The sequence below is a fragment of the Paramisgurnus dabryanus genome, chromosome 10 (genome assembly GCF_030506205.2).
Source record: "Paramisgurnus dabryanus chromosome 10, PD_genome_1.1, whole genome shotgun sequence".
NCBI lineage: Eukaryota > Metazoa > Chordata > Actinopteri > Cypriniformes > Cobitidae > Paramisgurnus > Paramisgurnus dabryanus.
In genome coordinates, this window is record NC_133346.1 from 12,099,044 (window position 1) to 12,113,310 (window position 14,267).

Genomic DNA, 14,267 nt, shown 5'->3' on the forward strand with positions numbered 1-14,267 from the left:
TGGCGGTACCACTTTTAGCATAGCTTAGCATAATCCATTGAATCTGATTAGACCATTAGCATCATGCTTAAAAAAGAATAAAGAGTTGCGATATTTTTCCAATGATATTACGCAGCGCCCGTAAATAGTTCCCTTGGTAAGTTTCAATAGCTGGGGACTATTTTCGGGCGTTGCATATTATCATTGCTCCTATTGCAGTCATGATACGTCAGCAAATTCTTTTATTATTATTACACAAGAATGAGGGTATAGTTCCTAGCCATATCTTTTAATTTTCTGTTGGTCTTAGTTCACGATGTAACTATAGAAGAGTCAAGTTTTAAATAGGAAAAATATTGAAACTCTTGTTTTTGAGCGCGATGCTAATGGTCTAATCAGATTCAATGGATTATGCTAAGCTATGCTAAAAGTGGTAACGATAGACACTGAGATTGGCTGAATGGATTCCAAAACGGTAAAAATTAAATGTTTAATTCTAGGGGAGCTGGAAAATGAGCATATTTTCAAAAAAAGTGAAGGGTCCCTTTAAAACCGTTTCCGAGATATTTGCACATCCCTTGTATTCTGCTAAACAGGAATACTTTATTTGATGTTGAGGATTAAGAGAGCTGTTAGTTCCCCTCATCATCCCATTTCAGCAATAATGCAGTTCAGTTTGTAATCAGATATTCATCTTATCTGATGCACAGATGTTACAACGTCTGTCTCCCCTCCTCCACTTATCCGTCTATCTCCAACTTTCTTGCTTTCTCTCATCCAGGTGCTTAGGGCAGCAGAGCAGGCTCACCTGTGGGCGGAGCTTGTGTTCCTGTACGACAAGTATGAAGAATTTGACAACGCCATCATCACCATGATGAGTCACCCCTCAGACGCCTGGAAAGAAGGACAGTTCAAGGATATCATCACGAAGGTGAACTGTCAACTCGTATTCGAGATACATTATCCAGTACAGTTGCTGGTGTTATAATTTCTGAAATCCAATTTGGGTCCGATTTCAGTCTCGGCTGTGCTTTTTTGCTTTCTAGGAGATTGTGATTAAATTACAGTTATCATGTGTCTTGTCTCGGTTAGGTGGCCAACGTGGAACTGTACTACAAAGCAATCCAGTTTTATCTGGAGTTCAAGCCCCTGTTACTGAACGACCTGCTCATCGTTCTCTCCCCGAGACTGGATCACTCACGAGCCGTCAACTTCTTCAGCAAGGTATTGAAAGATGACGAGCCTTGTCCATGTGGTGAAAACCCTTTGACTGCAGCTTCTTTATAATAATCAGGATCATATTTCTCACAAGAATTTTTCTGTCCTCCAGGTTAAACAGCTTCCTCTTGTCAAGCCTTACCTGCGGTCAGTACAAAACCACAACAACAAGTCTGTCAACGAAGCACTTAACAACCTCTTCATCTCAGAGGAAGATTATCAGGTTAGACATTCGCATTGTTAAAGGAAAACACCACCGTTTTTCAATATTTTACTATGTTATTACCTCAACTTAGATGAATTAATACATACCCTTCTTTTTTCAATGTGTGCACTTTTAATCTTCTTTATACAGCGCTTCTTGAATGTGTTAGCATTTAGCCTAGCCCCATTCATTCCTATGGCTCCAAACAAAAGTTTTATTTTGTGCCACCACAAAATAAAACTACTCATGTTACTACTCATGTAAAACATGGAAGTGTTTGGTGGCTTCTAAATTCATCCCTGTTTGGATCCTAATGAATGAATGGGGCTAGGCTAAATACTAACACTTTCACGACGCGCTGTACAAAGATTTAAAGTGCATGCATTGAAAACAGATAGGTATGTATTAAAGGATTAGTCCATTTTCTTTAAAAAATCCAGATAATTTACTCACCACCATGTCGTCCAAAATGTTGATGTCTTTCTTTGGTCAGTCGAGAAGAAATTATGTTTTTTGTGGAAAACATTCCAGGACTTTTCTCATTTTATTGGACTTTAATGGACCCCAACACTTAACAGTTTTAATTCAGTTTAAAATTGCAATTTCAAAGGACTCTAAATTATCTCAAACAAGGCATAAGGGTCTTATCTAGCAAAACGGTTGTCATTTTTGGCAGGAAAAATAAAAAATATGCACTTTTAAACCACAACTTCTCATCTTACTCCCGTCCTGTGACGCGCCAGCCCAACCTCACGTATTATGTCATCACGTCAAGAGGTCACGGATGACGTATGCAAAATTACGCCCCAGTGTTTACAAGTGTGGTGAAAGAAGACCGTTCCAACATTGTTGTATGTGGAATGATACTAATTAATGTATTTGTGTCAGTTTATTGTTTAAATGGTCCGCAAATGTGCGTTTCATATATGTAACACGTGACCTTTCGACGTCATTATGCAATAACGTGAGGTCGCGCTGGCTCGTCACACCTGGAGGAAGAATAGAAGTTGTGGTTTAAAAGTGCGTTTTTATATTCTTCTTGCCAAAAATGACGGTAGATAAGACCCCTATGCCTCGTTTGGGATCATTTAGAGTCCTTTGAAACTGCAATTTTAAACTGCATTAAAACTGTTAAGTGTTGGGGTCCATTAAAGTCCATTAAAATTTGAAAAATCCTGGAATTTTTTCCTTAAAAAACATAATTTCTTCTCGACTGAACAAAGAAAGACATCAACAGTTTGGATGACATGGTGGTGAGTAAATTATCTGGATTTTTTTTTTTTAAGATAATGGACTAATCCTTTAATTTGCCTAAGTTGAGGTAAGAATGTAGTAAAATACTGAAAAACGGCTGTGTTTTCCTTTTATCTTTATGAAATATTAAACCAAATTCAGCAAAAAACACTTCCAATTTTTTCTCTCAGGCCCTCAGAGCGTCTATAGACGCGTACGATAACTTCGATAACATCTCGCTGGCCCAGCGCCTGGAAAAGCACGAGCTGATCGAGTTCAGAAGAATCGCCGCTTACCTCTTCAAGGGCAACAACAGATGGAAGCAAAGCGTAGAGCTGTGCAAGAAAGACAAACTGTACAAGGTAACCTTCGACATCGTACGAATATAATGCACTGTTTTGATTGGGCATGGCTGATCTGAATCACGGTGGCTGCTTTGGTTTTATTTTTTTTACCCAGGATGCCATGCAGTATGCATCCGAATCAAAAGACACAGAGCTGGCAGAGGAGCTTTTGCAGTGGTTCCTCCAGGAAGATAAGAAGGAGTGTTTCGCCGCCTGCCTCTTTACGTGCTACGACCTGCTCAGGCCCGACGTAGTGCTGGAGACAGCATGGAGGCACAACATCATGGACTTTTCCATGCCTTACTTCATTCAGGTGATGAGGGAGTACCTCAGCAAGGTGAGATGGCATTCCTACTCTAAATTTAATGTGGATTTGCTTATGCATATGGATAACATATGAAATGTTTCTTTTTTAGGTGGACAAGCTGGAGACTTCAGAGTCTTTAAGGAAAGAAGAGGAGCAGGCCACAGAGACGCAGCCCATTGTTTATGGTAAAACACAGCATGATGCCAACATATTTAATTATAATTTGAATTGATTGACAGTTTAATTAATGCAATTAATGTGATCTTTTTCAGGAACACCTCAGCTGATGCTCACAGCAGGTCCCAGTGTCGTCGTTCCCCCACAGCAGCCCTACGGCTATGGTTACTCAGCAGCACCTGGTTACACCGGGCCTCCTCAGCCCCAGCCTGGTTTCGGTTATGGCATGTAAGGACCTCTATCCTCTGCCACTTGGTTCGGACCAGCACCCCAGTCTTTCTCTTCCTCAACTCTTATCACGTTTGCTCCGTCCAGAGGATTTGAGCAAATATTCTTTTACTTTTTTTTATGATCGTTCTTGTGTATTATTGTGTTTTCTTTATACCACCATGAAGGACTTTATTTCTATATTGTCAGAGATTTCATAATTTCAAGGATTATTTTTTTCACATTCCAGATATCTGCTAGATTTGATTTTCCTGTCAGTCTGTTTAATTTTATCTGTCAATTTAAGGGGAATGGCATGTGTGTACAATGAAAGAAGACATCGATGCAAGTCATCTTAAATAAATAAAATGACAAAAATCTGAGATTTGCACTCTAACAAGATTATAAAACTATTTGTTTCATTTTGATGTCCGTGAGCAGTTCAACTATTGTATGTTCCAGAAAATAACACATGGCATAAATTTACTACGTACTACCACGTAAACAAACACTACTTAATACCAATAAATACACAGGGTTGTGTAGCTCTCAGTATATAGAAAGGGTATTTTTAATGCATACAGATTCAACCAAAAGGTGTTTCCCTAACCTATGCAGGTGTCTTTTAGTTTTCCATTTGATAAAGTTTTGTTGTGCTGTAATCCGTGCTTTTTGTGTGGGACCATCCATTTGAAGAGGGATAATGAATCAAATATATATATAAATATAAATATATATACACACACATATGTGTATTTTACTAACCTTACCTCTCTGTGCTGCAGTGTGTGTGTGCGTGTCTGCTGGTTGTTGTGATTATTTAGGTATGGCACCGATGTGAGAATAGAAAGCTGGTTATGCCTAAACTCCATTTATTCTGTATTTGTAAAGAATCACAAATTTGGTTTAAAAAAAGAAAGAATTCCCTGTGTCCCCCATACTCAGATTTAACTGAGTTGAGGTTAATTCTACACATGTTATAGTGATCAGATGTGCACAGTGAATAAGATTTTTTTCCTTCAGATTATCATATAAATAAAGGCTTCTTGTTTGTCAAGAAAGATCTGGTGTAAAAGCAGCTTCATGTGCCATGTTTTTTTATACACACATCCCTGTTTTCCACACTGCTGTTTCCGTCTTTCACTTTTACTCTCATACTCCGTGGACTGTTTTGTTCAGATGGGCATGACCTGTTAAGTTTGGTATTAGAAGACATCACGTGTAATTGTTAATACTCAGACTTCATTAAGCTTATGATCAGTAAGTAATATGATTATAAAGGCAATTTTGTTAATCCCACTGGGTATGAGGGGTTGTTTCAGCAGATATTGTAGAAGAGAGTAACTAACCTAATAGCCCATTTCTGTACATAGACTTCTAATGACAAACAAATGTACTCATATGTTCAATGATGAAATGGGTGAACTGTTTAATTAAAATAAATGGTCAAACTATAAATCAACTCTGTCTCATTTTAACCCTTTAATTTCACATCTTTCTGATTTTCTTCCTTTTATATAAAAAGAACTATAATGTCTAGGACTGGCCAAAACTGTAAACGTTAAGCCTCATCTTAGCCATATAGTCCAACAGTTGCTTTATTCAGTGTATCATTTAATATAGTTTTAAGTGTCCTGTAACTTGGTCGATGAGATCTGCTGGCCCAGGTCCCACACCAAGAACCGTCCGAGAACCTGGAGCGATTTGGGTTCTTCCGGCATCTTGGATCAAACTGACCGGCAGCCCGACCGCTTTGGCGTGGGTCAACAACTCCAACAGACAGTCCTCATCCGGGGCCTTGACCACCACTTTGGGTTGCCCGCAGTACTCCCACTGTTTCAGGAGCTCTGGGTTTCTGCGCTGGACCTGTTTGTATCCGGACACGGCGGCGTGAGAGCACTGAGCCGCCACTTTGCCTTTTCCCATTTTAAGATCCGTTCGGACCACCAGGATCATTTTGAACTCCCCGCTGTCTCCCATTACGCTGGACTCGCTGCCAGCAGCACTGCTGTTTTCTAAAGCGGCCATCATGGTTCGGGAAGCTTTGCCAAAACGTCCACGGAGGTGCCACCCAAAGAAAAGTCCACAGCCTACACCTGCAAGTAAACCTAAAGCTACAGGTCCATACAGAGACTCCATTCTCACATCTGAAACACAAAGAAACATCTTAAATCTTAATACTGATAATAAAGCAATTACTGATAATATAGTTTTGCATACCATATTGCATTTCTCTCAAGAGATCATTCTATCTAAAAGTTACACACTGCACCTTTAACTTAAAATATGTAATATGGCTTTAAACGTTTGACATTAAAATACTTTAGTATGGTACTATATAGTAATTACTACACTTTGTAAATGTATACTACAGTATTTTCTAGTAGTAAACACTGTAGTATGCTTCAATGCTTACTGTTATAAGGTTTAGAAACACTATAGTGGCCGTTTCTCAATCCGAAGGCTGCAACCTCCGGAGGTCGCATATGCAGGATGCATACGTCATTAATCCTGGTTTATTTAAGTTAACTGAGCATTACATTCGCAAGTCATAAGCATATTACAACAATTTATGATTAACTAAGAATAACAGTCAGGTATATACCTATCTTGATGACGTATGCAGCCTACAAATGCGACCTCCGGAGGCTGCAGCGTTCGGATTGAGAAACGGCCAGTATCTAGAAAATAAACTACGTTTGACCATAGTGGATACTATAGTACGCGGCAATATTATTTTCATGACTCACATTAGTAACCGTAACCATTACAGTCACCACTGTACATTTTCGTAATGTATACTATAAAATGCATTTCAACATCTAGTAAAATTGATCACTGTCAGCACAATCGTGTGAATGTTAAGCTCCTAAAATGGGTGTTTATAGTCCCTAGCATTGTAGTGCTCACTAAACAACGATCTTTTATTAAATACATTACATAGAAAGACTATTTAACATAAAAGTGTTTGTCCGAGCATTGAAGAACAACTCACCTGCATCAAATTGATCTTACAGGATGAAGCTTCCCGCAAACTCCACAAGAGCCGCTTCAGCGTGCCGGCGCGTGCTAATGACGTCACATGCTTGAAGACGCAGGAAAAAAACGTACAAATAAAATATCAATTCAGGACTGGTTGATAGAAAAAGAAAAAGAAACAATTTTGCATCTGTTTTATCATTGTATCTACTCAAGACTTTTCTGGAAAGATGTGGAAAATTATATTAGCAGAAAATTGGGTCGTGTGGTAGAAATTGGTGTGTTTGATGTGTTTTTTTTATTTTGAGAGAGATCATTTTGAAAGTAATGAACAATATATTATACAGCTATTTATTGTATTAGGAAAGTATCATATACACAAAACAAAATGGGCCCTTTGTAAACCAAACCTGTCACATTTTATAAATGATTTCAAATTATACAGTACCCCTTTGGAAAAAGTTAAGAACAAAAAAGCTCAGAAAACATATAATATTTTAAAAATACTCAACTTTTTGTAAGTTTTTTCTTTTTCTATTTTTATTTATTTATTTATTTTTTCTGATAACTTGTGAACAATGTGTGTGTAATACCTCATGTTCATGTGGCATTGAACAAAAATGTGTTTTGTACTTCCTTGTTGATGATATTCAATAATAAAAAAAATAATTGGTTGATAGAAAAAGAGGCGGTTATTAACAACATTGTAATATATTAGCTAATTTTTCATCCATTAATGTAGATTCTTTAAATCCCCCCATTCAAAAATGACTTAAAATGTTTTTCCAAAGCCCTTGATAAGATGAAAGGTCAGAGTGCTATGAAGCTGCTTTATTTATTGACATAATTTAATTTATTGTGATTCTGCCCCTAATATTTATCTTTATTTAATTTTTTTTCTTTTACTCACTATTTACTACACTGTAAATTTATATTTGCTTTTGTTAGTTATATACTTTTGTATTCGAAAAAAAGATGCTAAAGTCGCAGTTACAAAACTTTAAAAAAACCGTAAAAATAAATTAAAATAAAATAAAAACACAATAAATACATAGGAAGAAAACGACAAATAAAAAAAGTTTTAATTTGTATTACATAATAGCATATACTAAATGAAACACATGAGAGACGTTTTTATTGGTATTATATAATAATAGCATAAATATATAATAATAATAATAATAATAATATAAAAATAAATAATGTAAAAAATATATACTGTATTTAAACAGTGATAAGCACAATGCTGTCAACTGGTCATTGGTTAGACACATAAACAATCTTCCAATGACTCCACATAAACAAATCTCAGTTGGAAGTGAACATCCTTATGCCCTACTCATGCCAAAGTACAGCTTAAAGTGGGAACTTTAGAGGGAGAGTGGCAATTGTATATTTTAATGTAGACGGCGGGCCATTCAATTATAAGAAAATAATGCACACCCAAGGTGCAATGCGAAGCGGACCGCGGGTGTGCATTATTTTCAAATAATTCAAAGGACCGGAGTCAATTATTCCTCTTATACCACCGTTACCACAAACATTGCTTAAGACATTTGACAAGTTAGGTGTGCGGTTATCAAAAATTAATGCATACTCATGGAACATTTCTCAGCCAATCAAATACAGCATTCAACAGACCCGTAAGGTATAGTAACAAACTATAAATGACTAGTCTGCTTCAAAAGAATTTCTCTTTCACAGGTGCATCCTCAATATCAGCTCACACGATGATCCAATGATCATTACTACTAATTCTTCACTCTATTAAGCTCTAAAGACCCAGCCTAATTTAAGACAATGTAAAGAAGCTTTGAAACCAAACAGTGTTTTCAAACTGATTCTCACAGTTATACCATAGACTGGAGGGTTATACACCCTCAGTGTACCCCTGAGAGAGCAGGTGTGCTCAGGACTGTGAATACTGACAAGATGTTCTTGATTTTGCCATGAGATTACTTACCCAGGCTGTTTATCAACAGGTGTCCTATTCATCCCTCTATGAAGCCATACGTGAAAGCAGTCATTTTAGGTAACACTGTAAAGGTGTTATAGTTATGTTGATTTTGTCATTTATGTTATGCTACCACATAAGAACATTTTTAAGTAACCTAAAAATATTTTTTATTCAAGAAATATAAAATGCATTTAGCTATGTTTCAGTTCAGTGCTTTTAGTTCATTTAGAATATGCATTTAAGAGCAGTTAATTGAAATGTAGCTGGGAATAATCTTTGTGTAAACAGCATAGTGAAGTTACAGTCTCAACAAATACTGAAAGTTCGAGAGAGAGAGAGATTAATAAGAGAGAGAGAGGTGTGAATAAGATTAGGTTCAAGATAAAAGCATTTTTTATTCGCTTCTGGCAGAACTGCTATAGAAAGATCTTTGTTCTTCTGGTGTCAAAACTCCACATTGCAGTGAGTTATTTTCGGCGAGTTTGTGGTGGGCCTCAGGGTTTTTTTGTGTAGTTGGTAACTGACATGTCAGTCTTTATATAGACTGTAATGCCGCTGGCCTATTTAGTGTGCATGTGAGATCTCACCAGAGGATCGTTAAGCACACAAACACACATCTTCCCTGTAAGTTTGCCATCAACGTGCATCCACATTTGCAAGATTTCCTGGAAAATAAAATGTCTGTCAGCATTGCAGGGTATCTCTCACCTAAAATACACTTCACCTCAAACCCAAATGACGCGCTTTCATCCTGAGAACACAGAAGACATTTAGCAGAACCTTAGAGCTACAGAAAAACTAAATTTTAAACTCTACATTTATAGCAAAGACATGCACAGAGGACAGGTGAATAAATTAGTACAAATTAGGGAACTATCACTTTAAAGGTAATGACGAAAAGCTGGATAAAGTCATGGAAATCAACAGGCGGATTTGTTGATTTTAGCTTGGTTGGCACTGTTGGCTGAGCGTGCACTGGCCCGGCACAGGGTTGTTTCTCTGGATCATGTACCGGTCTGATTGGGTTACAGTAATTTGCAAAACAGCAAACTGCAGCCGTCAGAGTGATCAGAGAGCAGACAAAACCATCATTTCAGTTTTTTCCGCTACTGCTTGTTTATCTCAATCTCTCTCGCCCCCTCTCTTTCTTACCCATTTAAACAATGTATTTTTTTCTCTATCCCACAGATGTGTGAATATCTGTAATGAGATGACTGAAAATGGGACAGAGTTGAAGATTCCTCGAATAAGTGAGATTGGTACAATCTGAATTCTGGTATGAGGCAGATCAGCCCTGCAGGCTTTTTTCATTGTAAACTCTCAGAAAAAAGGTTGTCACTGGCACAATACCTTTTAAAAAGTCCTAATATGTACCATTTTGGTAAAGAAATGTACTTTTGAGGTATCAGTGTGTACCTTTGAGGTACTAATATGCACCTTTTAGATACAAAAGTAATTTTTTTGAAAAGGTATACTCTAAAAAAAAAAGGGGGTGCTATATAGCACCAAAAGTTGTTCTTTGCTCGTAATCATAGAAGAACCGTTTTTAGTGAAGGTGAAGCACCTGTGTAGAACCATATGGGGGCCATATAGCACCACTATAGCACCAAATATGGTTCTACATGGCACTATGTGGTTCTACACAGGTGCTTCACCGGTGGCACTAAAAACGGTATACCACACCAATCACAACCTTTGTACTGTTTTGTACCTTAATTCTAAGTGTACATATTGAAAAACTTTATTTATTACGAATAAAAAATGACACCATTATTCTACATATTCAAACAGCCACAGCATTTGATATCAATGATATCAACCTGAGAGCTGCCGAGCTGGTGTTTATTAAAATCCCCAGAGATTATTTTCATAGATCATGTTTCACTTCTGTCAAAAAGGCTTGACATGGCTTAGGTTGGTAAAACGTTACGAAACAGCCTCGGGTATGTAATGCCACTGTTAAACACTTTTTGAGGAGCTAAGGGCCTCATTGTGGTTTTCTCCTCCAACGCTAAATGTGATAGAGCGTGTGTTCTGCATGTTTTATCAAGAATATGTACTGTTCAAGTAGGCAACTTCATTGTTTACATAGTGTAATGCACGTCACACTTTATAAAATTTCGGTTTTTAAAGGGTCCTTTGCAATGATCCAATAGAAAAACCTTTTTTTTTTTTTAAGGAAGCATTTCATTCTTACATTTTTATAGCCCTTAATAAAACTTTTATCCTTTACAAATAAACTTAGTTATGCTTTTATTTTTAAGTGTATTTGAGATACATTAAAACACATCGTGCAAAGCTCAATTTATTGACTGACTGTTTCCAGCTTTGCAGTGATAATGTGCAGCTTTAATTGCGCCTGAACTGGCAAGTTTGATCGGAAAAACACATCTTTCATGCGAGAAACTCGAGTCGGTTCAAGTGTGCGTGTGTGGGAGCATTTAATCAGGCGAGTCATACTGACTCGTAATACTTGCGTGGAAATGATTCTAATATGACTAGGTCTGGCATTCCCAGACCATCCGTCTGACTTTGGCTTTTCCAAAACTACATTGACGCAAGTAACTGCAAAATAGGCCAGCTGATGTACCATTCTTCTGAATCTCATTAAATGATGTTTAGCTTGTTTTTTGATATGAGATGGAAACTTAAGGTTGTACAGAAAAGTAGATGGGGCAATAATAAGGTTTATTTTCACGAAAGATGATTTAATGCTATTTGTTGTGTTTCATGTTAGAACAAGTATAGAAGAAAGATCATTTAAGATGAGCTGAGATATTAAATTGGGGTTGATGGGATGTTTAAACAGCTGAATAGCTTTTCAATGAAGATATTCTTGATCTAAAACCATCATTTATAATGCTGCAATGTTGATCTTATTATAAAGATTTATTGTAGATCTTTGTTTGTATATGTGGTTGCGTAATGTCCTATCTAGCTCAGCACATAAACATGCCTTGACAACTCTCTACCTCTTTATGACAACCAACTCTCATTATTGCTAAATCCCCGACACTATTGATTTATGAGAGATGAAATTGCACGTTTTATACCAACCCTTACAGCTCCTACCTGTATCTTTTTAAAACAAAGCCTAACTTATACCTTACGGCAATATAAAAATTTGGAAGTCAACAAGAGCTCATATTTGTCTACATATATTTATTCATCTCTAGAGGAAAACAAATTTAGGAATTTGTATCATGTGTTCAAAAACTTAGATTTTAATGAAACCCTTGAGCAGTTTACCAAACACTACTAACCCACTTCAAACTTAAATCCAGACCAAATCCTGACCATATCCGAAATATGTGATCTTGAACATGTTACACCACCCATGCTTTGATCATCTTAATGTGAGGGCTGCATAAATCAAACATGTTGTGTAAAATAAAAAAATATTGAGAAAATCTAAATTTCTCAATTAATTGTCTAAACAACCTGATCTCACAGTTAAAAGTAGATTTGTGAAAAGTAATGCATGAGCGAGCAAGGGAATGTGACAGTGGTAGCGAATGTTTAAGTAGAGGAAGCTTCCCTGGAATTCACTGGAAGAACGGCATTTACTGTTCTGTTTTCCTGGAATTCCAGTGATGCAGATCTCTTCCAGAAACCTTCAAATGCTTCCATAGTAATCTAAACCCACAAGTTTCACTATGACGGCAAAACAGCCTGCCCTGTTCCCAAACAGAAGAGAAGGAGGGATCCAGAGGTTGTTTACATCTCAAGAGACTTAATAGACCTCTAAGTTATGTTTCATTCAAGTTTACACGTTGTCTCAGATGGTTCTCCTAAAATTCCTTATTGGAGAATATAGAAATATCAGGCATTGTTGACATACATTGAGATTTTAGACATACAGTTTACAAATGTTTGGACAGAATAGCCTAAATGATTTGCTCAAGTATACTTGGAAATCTCTGACTATTGAAATATATGAGTTGTTATCTAAGCACAAGTTAAGATATAGGAGACAGATATGTGGGGATATGAGAAAAAATCAAATAATTAAAAATGTGATTTTATTTCCTATAACATAAGTATTGAAGAGAAAAAAGAGAAACAAAAAAGAAACAGAAAGTATAATGAACATGTGTGCCATAGATGCAGTGAGCGAGCGAGTGAATGAGAGAGAGAGATGGGAGAGAGAGAGATGGGGAGAGGGAGGGAGAGAGAGAGAAGAGGAACTTGTTGCCCCTGGTTTGGTGTTGTGTAACACTTGGCTGGCTGTAGCAGAATAACACTCTCATTCTCTCAGTGCTTTGAACTCCGGTACCCACTAGCTGCCTTCGACCACCCCTCTCTCTAACAGCAAGAGCTCACACTGAGGTGCCCTCACTCACTCACTCACTCACTCTCTTTCTGTATCTATCTATTTCCCTCTCCCTTTCCTGCTGTGTCGCACTTCTCTTTACCCTCTCTCAAGTCGTACCTCTCAGCTCTTTTCTCTTATTCCTATTTCATTTCCTTCCCCATTTGCGTCTATATCTGTTTCCCTTGCTGAACAGCTCGTGTAAGAAGTTTTTGGAGAAGGTATGTTTATGCTTTATTTACTTTTTTGTGGTTCGACATGCATGTGTTTTCACACCACCCTGCATCTGGTAAGTACCTGCACCAGTTCTGTCTCATATCAACGTGTGTGTGTTTAGAAACAAGTGTGTGTTGTTACCTTGCACGTGTTGTGATTTGTGCTGCTGTATTTTAAATGCGCCATACGCGCGCGCGTCTTCCTGTTGGAGTTTGTATAACAATCTCTTGTATAAGAAATTGTATAATCCGACTATTGCTTCCTTGTTGCTAACGCATGTGTGTAAACAGTCTATGTTGAGACTGTTGGGCGAATCCACGTGCACGCGCATGTAAGAGGATGCGTGTTTCTGCGTTTGAGGTTCGCAGGTGTGCGCGCGTTCATAACGGATAGTGTTTGCTTCCGTGCTCGGTGTTTGTGTGTCTCAGAACGGTACACCGTGTTTTGGATCGGTTGTCATTTCACGAGGTATGAACGAACCCGTTGACCCGCAGTTTAACTGAGGGTATACACGCCCCCCTTACGCACTGACGCACGTCCCTATTTTTTTTGTTCTCTCCCGCCCTCACTTTCCTCACCACTTTATTTATTTCTCTTTTCTTCTCTCTCTCTTTCTCTGTGATCCTCCTTACGATCTTCTTCTTGTTGTTTTTCTTACTATTTTACTTTGAGACTGGGAGTCGAGTTTTAAAAGATTCGATTCTTTGAATCAAATGCATTGGGGAGTCGCTTTCTCTCAGGGGATTGTTTTGATTGATCACCCAATTAGGTTCTGGTTAGAGGGGATACAGCTACGACCAAATCTCGCGAGATGTTTGTATTAGCGTTATATTAGAGGAGGCTGAAAACAACGATATTTCACGAGATTTTGGCAGTAGCTGTATCCCTTCTAGCCACACCACCAAATTGTTGCACATCCCTTGGACTGGATTGATTCATCAAAAGGACTCATTCAGATTCATTTACTGATGACTCTGTGGCGTTTATTGCGCGCGCGTGTATTATAGAGTCACTGAATAATTTACTTAACCGTCAAATAACCTCTAGGGAGCGCTTTGTACGTTTATTTTGACGTTATTAAAAAAACATCTCAAACTGATTGACCTTTCAGGTAAGTCATAGCTAATTCCGAT

The 14,267-nt window shown here is 37.6% G+C and overlaps 2 protein-coding genes across 2 annotated transcripts in view; one reads left to right on the forward strand and one right to left on the reverse strand.

Moving 5' to 3' along the window:
• The window catches only part of cltca (clathrin, heavy chain a (Hc)), a 41,924-nt gene extending 37,179 nt beyond the window's left edge, over window positions 1–4,745 (forward strand). Inside the window, exons 26-32 of the mRNA XM_065258594.2 lie at window positions 761–910; window positions 1,072–1,203; window positions 1,310–1,420; window positions 2,827–2,997; window positions 3,095–3,316; window positions 3,396–3,471; window positions 3,559–4,745. Of these exons, the coding sequence (XP_065114666.1) occupies window positions 761–910; window positions 1,072–1,203; window positions 1,310–1,420; window positions 2,827–2,997; window positions 3,095–3,316; window positions 3,396–3,471; window positions 3,559–3,695 (999 nt within the window). The 3' untranslated portion in view covers window positions 3,696–4,745. The remainder of the gene's footprint in view (window positions 1–760; window positions 911–1,071; window positions 1,204–1,309; window positions 1,421–2,826; window positions 2,998–3,094; window positions 3,317–3,395; window positions 3,472–3,558) is intronic.
• Window positions 4,746–5,128: 383 nt separating this feature from the next.
• Window positions 5,129–5,827, reverse strand: ptrh2 (peptidyl-tRNA hydrolase 2). Its single transcript, XM_065258607.2, has one exon. It carries the CDS (start codon window positions 5,807–5,809, stop codon window positions 5,285–5,287), a length of 525 nt encoding a protein of 174 aa, XP_065114679.1. The 5' UTR covers window positions 5,810–5,827; the 3' UTR covers window positions 5,129–5,284.
• Window positions 5,828–14,267: the final 8,440 nt, after the last annotated feature.

What these genes read in the sequence shown, in the direction of transcription:
- ptrh2 (XM_065258607.2), bottom strand. Translation starts at nt 5,809, where the DNA reads ATGGAGTCTCTGTATGGACCTGTAGCTTTAGGTTTACTTGCAGGTGTA.